The 20,595-nt window shown below is 26.4% G+C and overlaps 1 protein-coding gene across 2 annotated transcripts; it reads left to right on the forward strand.

The window, feature by feature from the left end:
- Positions 1-668: 668 nt before the first annotated feature.
- On the forward strand, positions 669-20,560 carry LOC113553880 (kinesin-like protein KIF2A). Of its 2 annotated transcripts, none has more exons than XM_026957442.1 (14): positions 669-1,630; positions 15,140-15,234; positions 15,301-15,414; positions 15,827-15,869; positions 16,130-16,559; positions 16,633-16,736; positions 16,885-17,047; positions 17,136-17,382; positions 17,458-17,600; positions 17,671-17,837; positions 17,898-18,052; positions 18,129-18,347; positions 18,421-18,595; positions 20,091-20,560. In XM_026957442.1, exons 1-14 carry the CDS (start codon positions 1,555-1,557, stop codon positions 20,231-20,233), a joined length of 2,274 nt encoding a protein of 757 aa, XP_026813243.1. In that variant the 5' UTR covers positions 669-1,554; the 3' UTR covers positions 20,234-20,560. The 2 variants fall into 2 exon arrangements, with proteins under 2 accessions (XP_026813243.1, XP_026813242.1); XM_026957441.1 differs by lacking the exon at positions 669-1,630 and adding an exon at positions 10,106-10,323.
- The last annotated feature ends 35 nt before the right edge of the window (positions 20,561-20,595 follow it).

Genomic DNA, 20,595 nt, shown 5'->3' on the forward strand with positions numbered 1-20,595 from the left:
TATTGTACAATGATACTTGTTTTTTTTTTGCGTTTAACATCACTCTGTAGGGCAGTAAAAATGCTTCGATTTTTAACTCTGATTGTGAATTGGGGATTTGCAGCTCGTTAACGAATTTATGATCCATCTATTTTACAAATGAATTAGAGAATCGCGGGTAGTTTAAAGTTTAAATAAAATTCTACAGTGTGACCGCGTGCCATAGTCCGTTATCAACCTTGTTGCGCAAAACGTGATTGTATACCGTTTTTTGTTTAAAAGTCCGTTGACGGTTTCAAAATTATTTTATCATTGTTCACTCAAGCCTCAAGTCTCAAATCCGTTATTACTTTCACAGTTCTATTATTGAAATAATATTTGCCCAATGCTATAAAATAATAAGTAAACAAGAAGTATTTTTGATATTTTATGTAATCTTATATTATATCGTAGCCTAGTATGTAAGATATCAGTTGAACGTTTTACGTTACAATTGCTATTATATATTTTACATATTTTTAACGATAATTATAGTGTTACACGTTTGTCGGCGCCGGGTGGTTGGTACCGCCGTAAACACGACCTTGCCTCTTGCACTTGCACGGTGGCGTGTGGACGGCAGTTTTGAATTTCGTCGACCCACCTCCTTCGAGTCTCGAATGATCTTTGTGAGTTCGTGACTCACTAGTCACCACGTTATTCGTCATTACTAAATTGTTGTTTACATATTATTGGTTATTAGTAATTTTCTTTCCTATCGAACAATTCCGTTTGCCAACCGAGAGCACATTGCATTCGAATCCGGCGGCAAAACGACTTAAAAACCATTCGCAGTCCGGTGGGAACGTACCACCGGCGTCTTAGTATCTGTATTGACATATCTTATGGGCGAGACTCGGACGCTCGTTGACTACGACCTCAGATCTACTATTGCATTTGGGGTATTTTTTTTATAACCACGACGTGTTCGATTAGGGGGCCCCCGCGATCGCATGTTTATGGATCCATCGTTGGTCGTTGGCCTTTGTCGTCCGTAACCGTCACCTCCTCCTCCGCCACCTCATCGACCGTCCTACTACACCGCCACCACCACCAACACCGTTCAAGTCGTCGTCCTCCGCCGGTAGTCGCCGTGCGCATATGTCGGTGGCCGTCGTTAATGGTTATCAGTCGTCGTCACTCGTCGTCCGCCGGTGTAACGGTTTTGCGCACAACACGGCTGGTGCGGCCGTTCGCGTGACGTTTTCCCCCCGATGATTGTCTCGATCTTATTTTGTTATTGTTTTATCGTTTATCGCGTTTCGTGCAAAATACGTTAAAAAAATTGAATAACATATTATTATATTATATCGTTCATCCGTCCGCCGTTAGTAATATTATCATTTATCATTATTACCGCACAATATTGTTATAATAGTCGTTGGTCGTTACGCGTATCGGCGTATCGCACCTTTGTATCGTTATCTTTTGCCCCCCCCCACACACACACACTTTATACGCACACACGGTCCCTGACACTATCGTCGTGCCCGCCTTTTGGTCGTCGTTTGGAAAAAACGACCGTAAGACATCAACATGCAAGTGGAAGACGCGTTATTCGAGGGCGTAAACTTGAAACTGGCCATGGACATCAAGATCAAACGTACCGACGGTGAGCGATAGATGATTACTTTTTGTTAAAAATATTGTTACATGAGATGATATAGGTGGTTAGGTCTGTCTCACTCCAGTCGAGTCCAGGATTTCTTAATTGTGGTTAAATACAGCCTAGTCTTGGTTTGCCCATGCAATTGTAACACTGGCTATACATTTAGTTGTTATTGCTTGTAAAACAGTCTTAGGTACCTACCTGTGAATTTTTAGTTTGGCAGTACATCCATTAGCTTTTTATCAATAACGCTTAATATGAGAAGAACCCCTCTAAAAATCTAACGATTCTCTGAGACTCTAATAGCATTGGGGTTCAATGTCCTATCTTAGTACTATCTTGCTGCGATTACTTGGATCATTACTTTCTATGTTGTTGATCGGAACGGGGATGCGTTAGATAATTTTTTATTACTAAATGGGTTACTTAACATATTTTCTTCATTATTCATTGTGCTCCACATCAATATAATATTAAAGGAAGATAATTTAATTAAAATTGTACATCTACTTTGATATTTATATAGTGAATATGTATATAATATTTACATATGTACTTGTCTATTACATTTGATTTTCTTATTTTAGATATTAATATATCATAAAATGTAGGATACTTATGTAAATATCTATTGCATTTTGTGTAGGTAGTTAACTATTTCCTTTTTATCAAATGTAGCTATTTAGGTGATTAAGTACCTGTTAGTTATCAATCAATAATATTTGATATGATCAATTTAACATACATTAATAAATCTAGTACCTACATTTTTATAGACCTACCATTATTTTTTACTTTTTTTAAAGAAATAACGAGATAAATAAGTGATGTCTACCTCTTAAAGTTTACTTTTATGATTAATAATTAATACCTAATCGATGTTTGTTTCTCACGTAGGTACATTTCAGTAGATTTTATTTTAGTTTTAAATATTTTAGGCATAATATCAGTAATAAGCTCTCGACATTTATCTACTTACTAATTTTGTTTTTAAATGTTTTAGTGCCTAATATCCTATAGTTATACATATAATACATATATCAAAATTAGGTAGTTATGTTAATGCACTTATTGGTAGACATTTTATAACTTAAAATATTTAGAATGCAGGTTACTCATTGGATGACATTTTATGTTGGCATGTAGCCAAACTTAAATGTTTTCTAAAAATGCTAATGCCTTATGGAGACCTACAAATAGATATAATTGGATCTCAGTGTTAAACATAGATAGAATGTGCCTATATTAGGTTTATGTGCCTATATTGTAATACAAGCTATTTTTTTATTCTATATTATATTTCATTTATATCTATCTGTACCTACTGACTTAAACTTCAATTGGTAATGCATATGCAATTTCACCTACAGCACCTACTTATTATTGGTACTAATCTAAGTAAATCTATATAAATAAAAATATTAACTATATAAGTACATAACCACTATTAGGTGCATATTATTGGACCTTGATGTAGGTTTGTATTCAATATTTATATCATTCAGATACAATTTAAAATAATGTAGGTACCTACTCTCAATATGTACCTACCCAACATACACCTACATTCATAATTTATTTTTTATAACATAATATGTAGGTACTTGACAGCTATATTTTAAGTATCTAAGTACAGTATTTTAGTATTTATAAAAAAATATAAAGTTATTTTAGTAAAATAAACTCAATATTTTTTAGGTACCTCTTTTATTTACACTTCACAACCACGGCATAATTTGGAAAAGCTGTTTAAAAAAATCACAATTTTAAAACAAATATGCCTACAGTAAATAATACTAATATTCCTATCTATTTGTAAGATTTTAAAACTATGTATACCAATCAATACATAGACGTATTTAAAGAAAACCATTTTATCAAATAATTATTAGAATACTTCAGTTAAATAATTCCGTATACCTACAAATGAAAACTCCGTGTTAACTATACTTGAAACGTGGCTGTGAATGTCTTAAACATACTGAGAATTAACAATTATTTTATAGCTTAAAAATACAAAATTTAAATTCTAATTAATTTTATTATACCTAAGTAATACTAGGCCATTTTTTATAAACCTTTCTTTACCAATTAGATAATCATTTCTATTACATTTAATTATATGAAGCTAAAGTGGTATTCATAGTTATATTTTTTTGGCTGTAACCATTTTTTTAATTTATTATAAGTAAGCTGTAAGCACATAAAAATATTTTACCAATTAATAAAGATGTTCTTATTTGATCAAATGTTCATATAGTTTAAGAAAATGGTTTTATTTGATAAATCTTTCTATTCACGACACTCATGACCTGACAACAATACATTTTTTAAAATAATAGTAGATATACATCACTTACTAAGGAGCTAAAATTTTTATACATACACATTAAATATTTTAGGTATCTAATAGTTAAAAATCTTTTTTTTAATATAATATAATTTAGCTGGATTTAGCAGTTATAAATTTGTTATATATTAGTTGTTGGCAATTTTATTAGATACTTTATTCATTGAGTATATAATCAGAAACTTAAATTGATATACATTTATTTATGGGTATTGTACCTTATTAATGAGTTAGGTAACATAATTACTCCATTTATTGTTATATCTCATTTACTTAGTACTTAGTTACACTATCAATAAAATTGATGTGATTGATTTAGTCTCAAATTAATGTAACTTAGAACAATATATTACATATTTGTGATAAGTCCTTAAATTAAATAATAAAAAAACATCAATAATTTTAAAATATTAATCGTATTTTTAGGTTTTCTTATCAATACCTATCTAACTATATTTTTTTTAATATGTATTAATACACTATATGTCTTTAAAAAAAAAATTTAATTAGCTGGAATTAAAGTAACCGAATAGTTATTTAAAAATTGTATATTCCTCAAAGTAACTTTAATTTAATTTACTCTATTTATAATTTATATAATTTAAGAAACCAATTGAAAGTTAACTATTTTATTTAATTTTGAAAAATTTGTTTTAATTATTGTGATTATTATTTTTTTTAAATTTTTATGTTAGTTAAAGTTTCTATTTTGAATGTGATGTAATTCTATATATTAGGTAACATATATGTGTATTTAATTTGTTGTATAATAGATAGGTATATATTACATAGAATTTCTGTTAAAATTGAACTTGTGTTTTAAAATTTAAATAATTTATTATATAATACTATACTTGTACATATAACTCATTTAATTTATTTTTATAAATGATATTGATTTAAATAAGTGTATAATTAATTTTTCTATGAAATCAAAATTGGTAGATACCTACTAATCAAGTTGTTTGAAACGATATATTAATAATCTTATTTTAAGTAAGGTGCTCGTGTAATTTAAAAATTAAGTACTAGTTGGATTCTAGTTAAAAGTTGGATAAATAAGAATGGTTAGTCGTTGTACTTTGTAAATGATGAATTATTTTTTTTACATCATTCTAATTCAAGTTTAAATTATTTATACATAAAAAAAAAACAGTTAATTTACTTTTAAATATGTTTTAAGTAAATAGTTAAAATATGCTTAACACTCATATCTTATTTTTATTACAAATTTTATTTATTCCTTTTTTAACATAAAAATTGTAAAGCCTGTAGTTACTAATAATTTTTGGAAAGTGGTAGGCGTATTTCATAATTTTTAAACTTTATTGATTTACTAGTAGGTATGTATTTATTTTGTTAATAATAATTTTATTTCGAGCATGAAATATAAGGTATTTACTACCCTTTCATTTATTGTTACGAAAAATATAATTTGTTGAAATAATAGGTAAACGTATTTGTAGTGTTTGGGTGGGTGACAAGACAACAGTTGTTTGACCTTCAGTAGTATCTTCTGTAGGCGGCAAGGCAGTCACAAGACCATATAAGGACGTCCAGAAAATGCAGACTCTAATGTAAGGGCCACTGTGTCTAATACATTAGGTCCAGCTTTTTATTTTATGATATTAAATTTCCAAAAAAAAATCATAACGGTTGCTTTGTCTTAACACAATAATGCGATAAAAATTCTTATCATTACGAAAATCTATTAATACCTAAATAATATTTACTTACCACATTTTTGATATTATCGCTTTAAATTCAAAAAAGTTATACTAAAGAAGTAGAAATTAAATAATATTGCCATGTTTAAATTTTTGAAGAAGTTATAATAAAGAAAATTTAAAAAATGCGGGTGAGTTGATTTCAAAGGGACTTAATGACAAATTCAAATCTGTTTTGAGATTTATTATGGCTTCTCTAGATCTAATAGATTTGTACGTTTAGCAAAAAATACGTCTAAATTTCAATGTTCCGGGCATGTTAAATCAAGACGACAAAAGCTGTCGATATCGAATCCTCTTAAACTAATTTATAGTGACACCAAAACAATTGGCTGGGAATATATATTTATTTTAATAATTGTATAAATATATAGATAATATAAGTAAATCGTTACATATAATATTGAATATATCAAGTTTTAACATTTTTAGGCATTAATAATTGTATATTACTAGGTATTTTACTGTTACAATAAATTTTATATAAAAAAAAATGTTAATCAATAATCTTTAAAGTATATTATCCGATTTAAATTTAATAATTTTTAGATTTGTTAACAATTTATAATCATTGATGATTAATCAACTATTATGTTATAATATGAGTTATAACTTACAATATATTATGTACCCATTATCCAGTTGTGTATTGTAATTCATCGAGAAGATAAAAGGGTCATTCTATATTTTTGATATTATTTATAGATCATAAAAATTATTAATAATTAAAATAATATTTTAAGATAATGTTTGGTTTTTTTAAAACTAAAAATTCGATTATAAATAACAATCCATTTAATTGGGTTCATCTAAATTATTTAAAAATGCTACCTGTGTAATGGCTGTGATAACATTATAATATCTGGGATAATACCATTCATTTATATATTATTAGTTTTAGATATAATTTAAAATACTAAATACCTCATTATGTATGTCTTGAGAGTATCCTTATAAATGTAAACAACGAGGTAAACAATTTACAAGGTAAAAATAATTTATGGTTTCGAAAATCAATATTGTTTTTTTTTAATTTTTGTTATAATATTGTATTGCCGTATTATTTTATAAATGACTAAATGTTAAAAAAATGAAGGTAAATTATTTTTTGTATGCATTATTTTACGTAATTAATATCAATGTTTACATCGTTCTGGTTAATCCCTGGGTTAATGTCTTTGGATATTTATCCATTAAAACGAACGTGATTTTTTGTATGCATTTGTATTTTAATTATTAGTTTATAAGTTTTAATTCATAAAAGAAAGTTCTGTCTAACACGCAACAATACAAATTTTAATGTGTTTTCATTCTAACGTACCAATCGAGATACCATTTGGTTAAGTATAAGGACACAAAAACGAGATTTTATTTTTTCTTAGTCTATTTTAGATCGACTTTCCCATATTTTTTAAATATTATTTTTAATTTCTCTAAAAATTTAAATATGACAAATAATTTGCAACTCACTTTTTTATGTAATTTGTTCATAATTTAAAAGAGATAAATACTTGGAAACTTGAAAATTAAATTAAATAAACTTCTAAATTCCTATTTTTTGCTTGCGTTATATAAATGCAGAAAATCATAGCTTCCTAATCCCATAAACGATTGTCTTTTGGCATACCCCCATACCCCTGTATCAAGTGGTTTTCCGTTTTGAAGACAATCATTAATCAATTTCTAGTACTATAATGGCTGTGGACACTGAAATATAGCAATAACACTATCAGCCATCAGGTATATTATAATCTATTACAGTTATATAATAGGTGAGACATGAAATACATTTTTTAATTATGTGCGTGCATACTGGGGCTGGTATTATAATATGTATACTTACTAGACATTTTATTAATTAATACTTATTACGGATAATGTATTAATTACTATTTTGCTCTGATTTTCGCCTTTTCTTAGTAAGTCGTATAGGATTTGAAACTTGAATTTATCCTGAATTGGATTTTTCATTGATTTACCTATATTGATACATGGTTCATTAGGACTTATATACATATAATTATAATTTAATTAAAATTTTTGCCATCGAATTTAATAATGTAGAATAATATTATGAATTTTTGTGCTTTTGTTATATCTTATCTAATATAATAAATTAGTAAATTACTATAAATTGAAAAGTTTTGAGTTACTATTATTAATTATTATCAATTCTATTTTACTATGCAAAATGTATTTGTAGACCTTTGTTTTACAAAATTGTTGATTAGTATTGGCTACATAAATACCGAATGACATCTCATTATGTCAATTACAGTATAATGAGTTAAAATTGTCTGTCACTAATTTATTATTTTGCTTATTTACAATTTAATAGGACAATTAAAAATAATTACTATATGGGCTCGGAGACTAGGTTTACAATAATTATTTATTTATATATTTAAATTTATTATTTTAACTACTTAAATAAACTTAAAATGTCTTTGTACTAAGTAATTAGTAGCCTTAGTACCTACGTATGTCTATTTTTTTATAATTTGTTTTCATATGATTTATAATCTATATAATTTTCTTAGTAAATTATAATAATGAGAATTTTATCTCGTAAATCGTAAACCCTAATGTTCTGTATTTTTTCTACGTATTACTTTGAATTATTTTTTCTTAGTTTCAATACTTGAATGTAAGGTATGTAACACATCAGAGAAGTAATTCTAATGCAGTTCCCCCCTTATAGCGGTTTAATGATTTTATTTTAGCGCATCTATCATCTTTCTCTATACAGTAATTGTGAACGTATAACTCGTTAACGTAAAATATAAAAAATATATTATTCAGATTTTAATTTTGGCTTAATGAAAGTTTAAGTATAGCGTTTTAAACAATGATTGTAAATTTTGATCAAAGCTATGCATTTATTGATTTTATTATGTGTTATTTTTGAGTATTCAATTGCTTGAATTTAAGTCTTTCTTTAGGAAGAGATTTGTTTGATGAGCAATAAAAAAACTGATCTAAGCTTCAAAGAATAATTATTTAAGAATATTTCACACTATCCTATTTTTTATTATGCGATCCACCGATAATGGTAAAATTAATTTTTATAACGATCATATATATATTCTTAGATAGATCGACTGGTTGACAACCCCTGTTCTAAGAGGTCAAACTTAAAAATTCCAATTACTTATTTTTATAATTAGGAAAAATGAATTCTTACACAATTCAAATTTTCTAGAAAATCGATTTTGTTTTTTATATTTAACTCGTAAACGAATAACCGTAAACATACTTGGAAATCACCTAATTTTTATAATATCGATTTATATTTATAATAAAATTTTCAATATGTTTCGAGTAATTTTGAACTATTTATAGGCATAAGTAAGACATTTTTAGTTTTTTTTTATGAATGTTGATTAAAAATTATTTGCTGGATAGAAATGTTTATAAATTTAATATAGAACTCCTCGTAAGTTATTTATTTCTCAATCAAAATCTATAGTCACAATATTTTTTATAAGCGTTTTAAATTAGATTTTCGACATAATTCATAAAAATCACAGAAATAAGTAAATTATTTTGAAGTTAAAAAATCTATAAATAGCGTTAAACATATGTATTTGTATGCTGTTTACTTTCATATAAGTATGGCTTACGGTGACTTATTTATTATACTTGTTTTGTTTGATTTTTAATTCGTACCTGCCGATAGTTGGGTACCAATTTATCAATAACACAGAACTATAAATGTCCATACAACCAACATTAAATAAATCATGAAATCCTTGGCGGATTCTGAATTCTTTCCAAATATGGTTGTAGGTCATATATTTAATCTTCATCCCAGTATTACTTTTTATTTTATTTCTAAAAATTGTTTTTTAATAAAAAATAAAATAAGCTGTAACAAAAACAATAATTTACAAAACACGTAATTATTTAATTGATGTCTAATTATCTAAATATCTCTATAAAAATACTGTTCGGTGGAACTTCACAAAATTGCCGTTAACTTTGTCAGGTATAAAAAAATTGTTACATAGCAGCCACTACCTGTTTTAATTTATCGTGTCTACGGTTTTGGATAAATTGTTTCAAATACTGATCGATTGGAGTTTATTTTTAACTAGTTACCATGGCCTCCAGACGTTTAGATACTATATATTCATCCCGACTATAATATATACTGGGTTAGGGGTGGGGGCTGCTTTGTGCCTGGTACGATTTGCAAACTGTACTTTACGGACAACACCGCCAGTATTGTACCCAATGAGCGTTGAATGAGTAAACCAATTGAAAGTTTCGCACGTTAATTAAAATAAATTTGTCGGTAAAATTGACGTCGGTAGTGCGTTATTCATTATAAATCCGACCAGTTGTATATTCTCATGGACCGATAGCGAAAAAGGTTTCAGTTATTTTTCATCTTCAGTCTCTTTTTATCACATTATTTTGGTTATTACCTATTTAACAAATTATGTCATCGTGGATAAAGAAGAGCTTATCATGTTTTCATCATGACAAACAGCGTAATGATTGTAGATGCAAGTGTAAAAAAAATATTGGTTCGATATCTGATAAAAATATTCAATGTAATTTTGACGAAGAGTTCAACATGGAAATGCGTGTTGAAAATCTCGTGGACGATACGGGTTAGTAATTGTCTTACTTACATAATATAATATTAATATACCACGTGTGCAATCAGTGTAAGTTTTGATTTTAAAAAAACTATTTATTTTATCATTTGTAGTGTTGAAATTTGGACGTTATATTTTTATGTTTTAGTCTTCGTTTTAGATTCTGAATTTGGATTTTCAAAAATGTGGTTGGTTTCTAGTAACAAATTCAATCTATTTAGTTGGTATTTTAGAGATCAAAAGTAAAACATTTCTAGTATAAGTACTTTTTTTACTATGATCGGGGAAAATAAAAGAAAAGAAAGACGGGAACTTTTACCAAAATCTAATTGTCGACAGAATCAATTTTGTTTTTTAGTGTAATTCAAAACGAATTGCCGAGATACTTGAAATTTTCACCAAATGTTTATATTATCATTTTCGTTATAAAATACAATTTTCCATTTTTAATATATATATATTTTATATAATTTAATTCAAAATTATTTACTGGGTCAAAACTTAAAAACATAATACAAAATCCTGCATGAGTTCTTTTTATATTTGTATTAAAAATATTAAAATATATAAGCAAAACGTTTGCTCATTGTTGTATGCATTTGAATTAAGGTTTTTGATGACATTTCTTTTTTTAAGATAAATAATGATGTAAATTATCTTGTTATAATTTAAATACATTATTCGCGAGAACCTATACAACTTACGTATATTAATATATTTTATTATAATAAATAATTGTATCATACGCAATGACATTTTTGATTTATACTATATATCTATTTTTACTGTTTTACGGTATTCATCAGTTACCTCGGTATTTACTATTTACTGAAGTATATGTTATTCAATTTTGAGTTAAATAGTTGATATAATATGGTGTAAAATATAAATATATATTATTATAATAATAACTTCAATAGCTTTATCAAAAATATATTTCATGAAACATTTTAAATATAAATATACAGTGATGTAGACTGACTGACTGTTTCCGCTCAAAATAATTTTTTGTACACAATGATATATCATTGAACTCTAATTTAACAAATTCACTCAACACCTAATATACAACAAAGCGATACCCAATTAACTTACATTTTTAAACTTAAAAAATGCTATGTTAAGTAATTACATATAGTTTAAAACGTTATTTCTTATTCAAAGTCAATGTTTGTTTACCTGTAGGTACATGTACTATCATTAGTTTATTATTAAGTTATAATAATTAATACCCGTTTAAAAGTACCAATTGAAATAATGTTCGACTTGGAATTCATAGGTGTATATTTAATATTTCTTGTCGTATTTAAGATCGAGTTCTAGAGATGGAACAATATATATTAACAATATATAAACAAATATAATCGAATTTATTCATTTCATTAGGTCAGTGGTTTTCAACCGGTGTGCCGGGACACACTGGCGTGTGCCGTAAGCACTCTTGAAGTGTGCTGCGAAAAATCTGTAGACAATGAAGTGTGCCGCATGGTTAAAAAGGTTGAAAACTACTGCATTAGGTTATAAAGTTACATACAATTAATTCTCTAAATGAAAGCTATATAATAATGTATACATTTCAATAGACAATAATAAACATTATTTGTGTTATTGTGTAATGCGCAGAATGACTAGGATGGAAATATATAGATATCCATATTCCACCCTTATTTCATGACTTGCGTAACTATATAATACATATTTATTTTATTAACATACTATACAATTCATGATTTGTTACTAAACTATCTTTAGTATTCGTATACAAATAAGACTAAGGTTGTTTTTGACTTTTTGGCTGCCTAATTTATTGTTGTATAATAGTAACTACTAACTTTAATAGTATACTATAAATCCTATTTGTGTCTTACGATTTTATACTTCCTATCCATTGCAAATTGTAATAAAATATTATCATGTCTTTATAAACATTGTAAAACTGTAATAGTGTATTTTTACATTCGTACTATAATACTTACATAGTTACATCCGATTTCTTTATATTATACAAAAACAAAATAATAATAATTTTTATAAATTTATCATCAGAAAACCCAATCATTAAATTTAAAAAGTGCATAAAGTAATAATTATAAAGGATTATACCATTCTATATAGTCATATAGAATAAATGCTTCTTACTGGGTATTATAGCTTAATCCATCTTGGTATATCTTGAAAGGTCATTGCACGAAGATGGTTCATTAATCGTGAAGAATTCGATAATAATTCATTAATCCAGCACTACATTACTTTTTTTTTACTTGTGTTAGTTGTTGTTATTTACCTAACATTAAAAGTTGGTAGAATTATTGAAATCTAAGCTATTTCTTAACTTAAATAAACACGTTGATTATTTATCTAATTACATTTTCTAGATGAAAATTGAAACATTTTTTTAATATACAATGTATATTATGTAAATTTTACTATTTGATAAATAAATTATACTAATGCTGGGTAGCACAGCAACAATTTGATGAATTGAATGGGGCGAATTGGTCATTAAAATTGAATTCACCAGTTCACTACTATTCGATGTTTGAGCCTTTTAAGATCATTTAATTCCTAATGTACACTTGTAAAACTCATTCAAATTACTCAACTAGTGTTGTGCCCCATGTCAGGCGTGTGAGGTATGAGTTAGGAAAACCACCGTACATAACAATCAAACAATTTCCGATTTTAAAAAATAAAAATGAGATCGGGTTTAGCAACTGTTTGTTACAGTATCATTCGTAACTCGTCTCGCATCATTCGCATTGACATAAGACGGTGTTACATTACTTATTTATATAAACTAGTAACGATAATTTATTTTACCTAACCTATTTACTGTGTGCCCGCGGAAATAGGGTACACTTTATCATCACTGATTACCCTGTAAATATTTTTCAATTCGGGACATTAAACTAAGCTAATACATCATAAATTCCTATGACTTTAACAAATTTTCTAACTCATGTATATTGTACATGCGCAATAAAATTATATTTTTTTAAATGGTATCTCTCAATCATTTTTGAATTAATCATTTTTTTTTCAAGCAATTTTAATTTATCAATTTGTATTATATAGCCAAAATTGACAAAAGTAGAGCTGGGTATAATTAAAAAAAAAAATGAATTAAATTTGATTTTTTTTTTATTGTACGTATTTTTTTGTCTTAAGCACCATACATTATACATTTATTATTAAGTAATAAATTATTTACTATTTATGAATTATTATTTTATTATTACATATCATGAAATTACATAATTTATTATAAAAACATGTATTTTTAGAAAATAAAATTCTACATATATTTTTTTAACAATACTTACTATACATTTTTATTTACAATTTAATTCACAAATATTTTAATTTATTATAAATTTATAAATAGTAAATTATTTATTAATAAATGTAAACAAGGCCGTATCTTAGGGTTCAACCTCCCCCTCGATTTTTTTTAGTGTTATATTATGCGGTAGTAAAATAACCTATACAATATTATAATAAAATTAGAACACAATTTTTTAACTTAAAACCCCTCCCGAAATTAATTTCCAGTTACGGCTTTGAATGTAAAACGTATTATATAGTGTTTAGAACGAAAAAAAACGTACAACTAAAACAAAATCAAATGTAATTCATTCTTTTTTATTTTAATTATACCTAGTTCTAATTTTGCCGGTTTTAGATTTAGAATACAAATTTAAATACAAATATTTACATAGTAATGAGTGATTAAGTGTATCCTATTTCTTAAGACACTCAGTCTAGTTTATTTTAAGTAGCTTACTAATTTACTATAGTATTTAAATCTCGATGTGTATTCAAAAACATGTAGATATTGAATAATTTCTGTTTAACAAATATATGTGAATGAATAGAAGTTTCTTATAGAAATCATCTAATTTAATATTGATGTAAAATTTGAAATCGTAAAAATTAAGAATAAATCACCTGAAGAATCAAAATAATTTATTGATGAGCATTATTAAAATTAATAAATCAAAATAAAAGTTTCACATCATATAATATAATTATTAACTTCACTTTCCTCATCTGAAATTGTGTGTTATCTGGAACTATTAAGATTAATTGTTTCTTTTTGTGGTATATGAATTACAATTTAAATGTTTTATTTATGACAAACTATAATGTTCAAATATTGATGATTAAACAAATAATGCTTAAAATAGAAATAAGTAAAATTTTGATTTTGTTTTTATCAATATATATTTTTACGTGTTTATTCTAATAAAAATATTTTGCTTCATTATATTCTCATATTGGTTGTAACCATGTCATGTGTTGTGGTCATTTTTTTATCATGTTTATAGTGATCTAAAAAATGTTACCATAGTTTCCATACATTATAAGTTTTATAAATGTCATGTTTAGTGTTGACCCTTCCTTTTATTCAAATTTATATGTATACCAATAAGGGTTTAGGCCTAGCTTATGTTGTTTCCTGTTAGTAAATATGTTCCTATGGGCAACCTTGTACAATATTAATGAACATGGAAACAATTTGTAAAAGGTCAAGTTCATTGCCATATTAGTTGTATACAAATGTAGGTACATTCCTTTAAAAATTTCATTAAAGAATCAGATTTTCAGTTTATTTAATTTTGTAAAACTATATTTTTGTAACTTATACCTACTATAGAATAATATTAAAGATTATATTCATTACTGACATTATATCTTGCTTCTAAAAATGTGAGATTACTTTTTTCGAGTAGAAATTGGAAATTATTTTTACCGACTCAATTATTTGAGTATCTATTAATAATTATTTAAATTAGTGTAAACCTAATGTTTGTTCTTTTAATTTTAGGTCGCATCCATAAAGCGGTTGTGTCTAGAATGAATCCAGATACAAGAAGCATTTCAGTGGAATGGCTTGAAAACGGAGAAACAAAAGGCAAAGAGGTTAGATAAACTGCTTAGATTCACATTAGTTTTCAAAGTATATTGTGCTGTTTGTTTTTTTTATAGATTGATTTAGATGGGATTTTGGAATTGAATCCTCAATTACGTTCAAATATTCCTAGTATTACTATGGTTGCTCAAAATGGTACTAATATACCAACAACTAGCAAGTTAGCAAGGGTAAATTTAACTTTTATGACTTTTTTATTAGTTATAAATATAATTAGGCTTTTAAGTTAATATAAATAATTATGAATTAATCATATTGATTATTTAGCTCAAGTAGTTAGTTAAGTAACTATTCTAGTGCTCATGTACATTTATTATCAATAATAATAATTAATAATAAATGGTACATTGTCACCTTTGTGTGTTCAATAGCTAAAACCGATTTCTGTTTAAAAATTGTGTTGGGTAAGGATGATAGATAGATAAAGTTCCAGGGTAAAGAATTACAGTAATTAGTAACTATACCAATGTGTCTTATGATATTCTAGGTCACAAATACTTTGTAATTATAAATGTAATATAATAACAATAAATTATAATAGTTATAGACTATTAATAAAAGTATTTATGTTTATATTTTCAGTATTCCACTAAAGCCTCAATACAAGCATTTACAAATAATAAAGGCAAGTATTTATTTTTATACTAATTTAAAAAATTAAAACTTACTTTAATTAGATAAGTTTAGTATACCTTACAAAAAATATTTCAAATTTCAACAATAAATAACTTAAAAAAATATATATAATAATACAATTATAAGTTATTTTATGTTTTATTTTTAAACATAATTATTGCTCAACAATCCAATTATAGATTATAAAAATTATTCAATATTACACATCTTATATAAAATATTTTTAATCTTATATACATTTTTTATTAGGTTCATATAAAGGAACAAAACCAGTTACTAGACAAACCAATCATTATTCGCCAGCAGTGAATGGCACTGGAGAAGTTTTATCAACAACTGTTCCTTGTACACCTTTAAACCCTCCAACCCAATATCAACAAATTCCTGTGTTGAAACCAGCAGATCCGCCACCTCAAACACAACAATTAACACACTTGTATAGCAATAATACAGCAGGAGCAATCCGTGGTTCAAATACAACTACAGTAGCAGCAGCCGCAGCTGCTGCTGCTGCTGCAGCTGCCAAAGATAGACGGAGTAATGTAGTTAAGGAAGTTGCTAAATTGAAAAAAAACCGAGAGGAGAGGCGACAACGCCAAGCTGAATTAAAAGAAGAAAAAGAAGCATTAATGAACATGGACCCTGGTAATCCAAATTGGGAGTTTCTTGCTATGATTAGGTGTGCTTGCTATAAATCACCAATTAAATCTAATTTTCATCAAATATTAATATAAAATTGATTTATATTTTAGAGATTATCAATCTAATTTAGATTTTAAACCTTTGAGAGACTCTGAAGTAGTTGAAGATCATCAAATTACTGTTTGTGTCAGAAAAAGGCCACTTAATAAAAAAGGTATTAAAACTTAAAATATTTTGAATATGGTTGTTTTCAATGTAACTAGTATAGTGATATAAGAAAACAAATGTACTTAACAATTTGTATTTATAAAAATAACTAAAACGACAACTTTTATTATACTTACAACTGTTACTATATTCAGAATTCAATCGAAAAGAAGTTGATGTTGTTGCAATTCCATCCAAAAATCAGGTTATTGTTCATGAACCTAAAAACAAAGTAGATCTTACAAAATATTTAGAAAACCAGCATTTCCGATTTGATTATGCCTTCGATGAGACTTGCACTAATGAGACAGTTTATAAGTTAGTATCACAATGTCTATTTAATTAATAATTATTTTCAATTTATAAAATACATTTGAAATTAAACAATAATGTTTATTTAAACTAGATATTCTGCAAGACCTCTTGTTAAAACCATATTCGATGGTGGCATGGCCACATGCTTTGCTTACGGACAAACTGGTAGTGGTAAGACACACACTATGGGTGGAGATTTCCATGGAAAAACACAAGACTGTAAAAAAGGCATTTATGCAATGGCTGCTAAAGATGTTTTCCGTTTTTTAAATTCGCCTAGTTATTCGCCGTTAAATCTGGTTGTTACTGCTAGCTTTTTTGAAATATACAGTGGCAAGGTAATTGAAATTAATAATAATATTCATCTATTTATAGTGGATTATTATTTAAATATTTTTTGTAATTGTTCTTAGGTGTTTGACTTGCTGGGTGATAAAGCCAAGTTAAGAGTACTTGAAGATGGCATGCAAAAAGTACAAGTAGTTGGTCTTACTGAAAAAGTAGTTACTACGGTAGATGAAGTATTGAAAATAATTAATGACGGTAATAGTGCTAGGTAAGTATTTATATTTTTCATGATTAATCATTGTATAATATTTTAAAATCATACAATTTTTTTATATTAGAACTTCAGGTCAGACATCAGCCAATAGTAACTCATCAAGGTCTCATGCCGTTTTCCAAATTGTATTGCGTATACCGGGTTTAAATCAAATACATGGAAAATTTTCGTTAATAGATTTAGCAGGAAACGAAAGAGGTGCCGATACATCATCAGCTAACCGACAAACACGTAATAATTTTTTTTAATTATTTTTAAATTGTTTAATCTTAATATAATAATTTAATTTAGGAATGGAAGGTGCAGAAATAAATAAATCTCTTCTTGCACTGAAAGAGTGTATCCGTGCTTTAGGGAAAAAAGGTTCTCATTTACCTTTTAGAGCAAGTAAATTAACACAAGTTCTTAAAGATTCCTTTGTTGGTGAAAATACTAAGACTTGTATGGTAAGTTAATTGTCATAAAAAATATATAAACTAATTATGAATGTTTTTGATAAATATGTGTATAATATATTTTTAGATTGCAATGATAAGTCCAGGACTAAGCTCATGTGAACACTCTCTGAACACGCTCCGTTATGCTGACCGTGTTAAAGAATTGGACGCATCAGATCCTGCTGCTGGTGAGGTTAATGCTCCTATGTATTCTCCACCACCGAGTCGTTCGCCAAACATATCTCGTAACTTACAAGATGTCAGTATGGTGGATGATGATTTAGCTGCATTAAGATCGCTTAATGTAAGTATTTAAAACTATTATAGTTATTTTTTTTTAAATTTTATTTAATTATTTAATTTATTTTTTCTAACAGGAAGGTGAATTGTCTGCTGACTTATACAATTTCCATGAAGCTGTTTCCCAGCTGCAAGAACAAGAAGATGAAATGCTAGATAAACACAAGTCATTACTAGAATCTGGACAGAAATGGTTACAAAAAGACAAACAGTTGTTGGCAATGACTAAAAATGTTGACTACGATCAAGATGGTAACCGAGATCAAAAAACCTGTTTACTTGTTGCTCTCCAACTTTTAGCTTTACCTATTGCTTATGCTTTCTTTTTTTTATATATACTTCCGTTGATGGAAATTGGTAATTTCCAAATGATATAGTCTAGTTAATTGTTATAAAAATCAAAAAAAAAATCATTAGTAGAATTTTTTTTAAATTTGTTGATTTACTCAGTATTATTTATTAATTAGCATAGTTCTATATTATTATCTCTAGAACTTTTATTTTCTTCTCGTGTTTGATATTGCTGCATTTTATTCTTTATTTATCAATTTGTTGTTTCTGGTTTAATATTATTCAAATATATCATAGCAACTTATTTTCTTTTAATGTATTGTTTATTGTATTTGACATAAACAACATTATTATTGCATAGTTGTTTTGATTCGGGAAAAAAAACATATTTATGCTTGACACAATGATTATTTTCACTATAATATATTTGACTAAAACGGGCAAATTTTAAGCTATGTTTATATATATATTTCAGAATATGGAAAATTAATTCTAATTATTTTTTTTCTATTTTCTAATATTTCTTAATTTTCAATTTTTAATTTTTTATAAATGTGTATAATTTATTTTCTAGAAGTGTCTAGTATACCATATTTAATGTTATAATATTCAATTTTTATTGATTATTTAAAAATAATTCTCATTTTTATTTTAAGCCTGATTACTAAAAATTGAAAATATATATATAATTAACCAACTAATCCTAATTAATTGAAGTATTTTTATTTCGTTGTTCAGATTCTATAGAGTATTTATATTATCTTTGTTTTGTTTTACAATCTTAACAAGAATATATTTCTAAATAACCTTTTGAATATATATTTTTTTAGTTTTAATTTAATGTTAGTTAAATTTTTGAGTTACGTGTATAAAAGAAATATGCCGTCCAACTGTTTACCATTAGTATTAATTAATTGTTACTGTGATTAAATAAAGCAATTCAAGTAATTTAAAGTATACTGTTAGTAAAAATTAGAATTGTCTATCCAATTGCTCATTGAAAACCCATCAACGTGTTTAAGTCTATCTAGTCTATTAATGTTTGTAATATTTATTTTACCATTATTTATAGAACCAAAATAATTGTTGAACCATATTTGATTGCATTTGTTTACAGTTATGCATTTATACTTCAGTAGTTTATAATATAAGGTTTACTCCTTGTATTTATTTATTTATTTATTTAATTAATATAATATGTTTAAAAAATTATTTTTATCAAAAGTATTTTTTTAAAATTCCTTCCATTTTTTTTTTATTACATTAAAAAGGACCAAGGTTGTTTGGGCCAATGTTTTAATTAAATATTTGGTCATAAATTGGCTTGCTCAATTTTGTGTGTGTGCTTTTTGATATTATCAATTATATAATGTATGCACGTTTGAAATATTTTTTGATTTATAATTGCATATTGTGGATCAATAGTGTTTTATTCTAAACTGTATTGTTTTTCCAGCGTACTCATTGCAGCTGCTCAATTTGCTTCAAACCAAATTAACTGCTACTCAAGATCTAGTTGAAACTGTGCTTGCATTCAGAAAACAGTTGACGACTGAAGAACAATTCAGTCAGAACATAATTAGAGGCGGCCACCGTTAGACAGAATGTTTTTTTATTGTCTTCTATGTGTAATCGTTAAGTCTTTGTTTTTGTAATAAAAAGAATATGATGGAGTAGAAAATGTGTGAAAAATTTCTATTTTTGTGATACATATACTACTGATTTTATGTGATTTTTTTTTCGGTGATGCTACTATTAATTACCGACAAACCACTCATGAACATAGATTGTGTTTGTCGGTTTTTACCTACTTAATAATTTACTACATTGCTTTAATTAAGTTTTTAACCTCAAAGAACTAAAACCTTATTATTGTTACAAGCATCGTAAAATTATTCTTCTAACTTTAAATATCTTTAGTTATATATATTTTTAATTATATGTATTTTTCTTTTAACAAG

This window comes from Rhopalosiphum maidis, chromosome 2 (assembly GCF_003676215.2).
Source record: "Rhopalosiphum maidis isolate BTI-1 chromosome 2, ASM367621v3, whole genome shotgun sequence".
Classification (NCBI taxonomy): Eukaryota; Metazoa; Arthropoda; class Insecta; order Hemiptera; family Aphididae; genus Rhopalosiphum; species Rhopalosiphum maidis.

Excerpts from the sequence above, each read along its gene's own strand:
- LOC113553880 (XM_026957441.1), top strand. The coding sequence starts at position 10,149 with ATGTCATCGTGGATAAAGAAGAGCTTATCATGTTTTCATCATGACAAA. Across the intron at positions 16,560-16,632 it reads GAGTTTCTTGCTATGATTAG|AGATTATCAATCTAATTTAG; the intron begins GTGTGCTTGCTA and ends TTTATATTTTAG. Across the intron at positions 18,348-18,420 it reads CTGCATTAAGATCGCTTAAT|GAAGGTGAATTGTCTGCTGA; the intron begins GTAAGTATTTAA and ends TTTTTCTAACAG.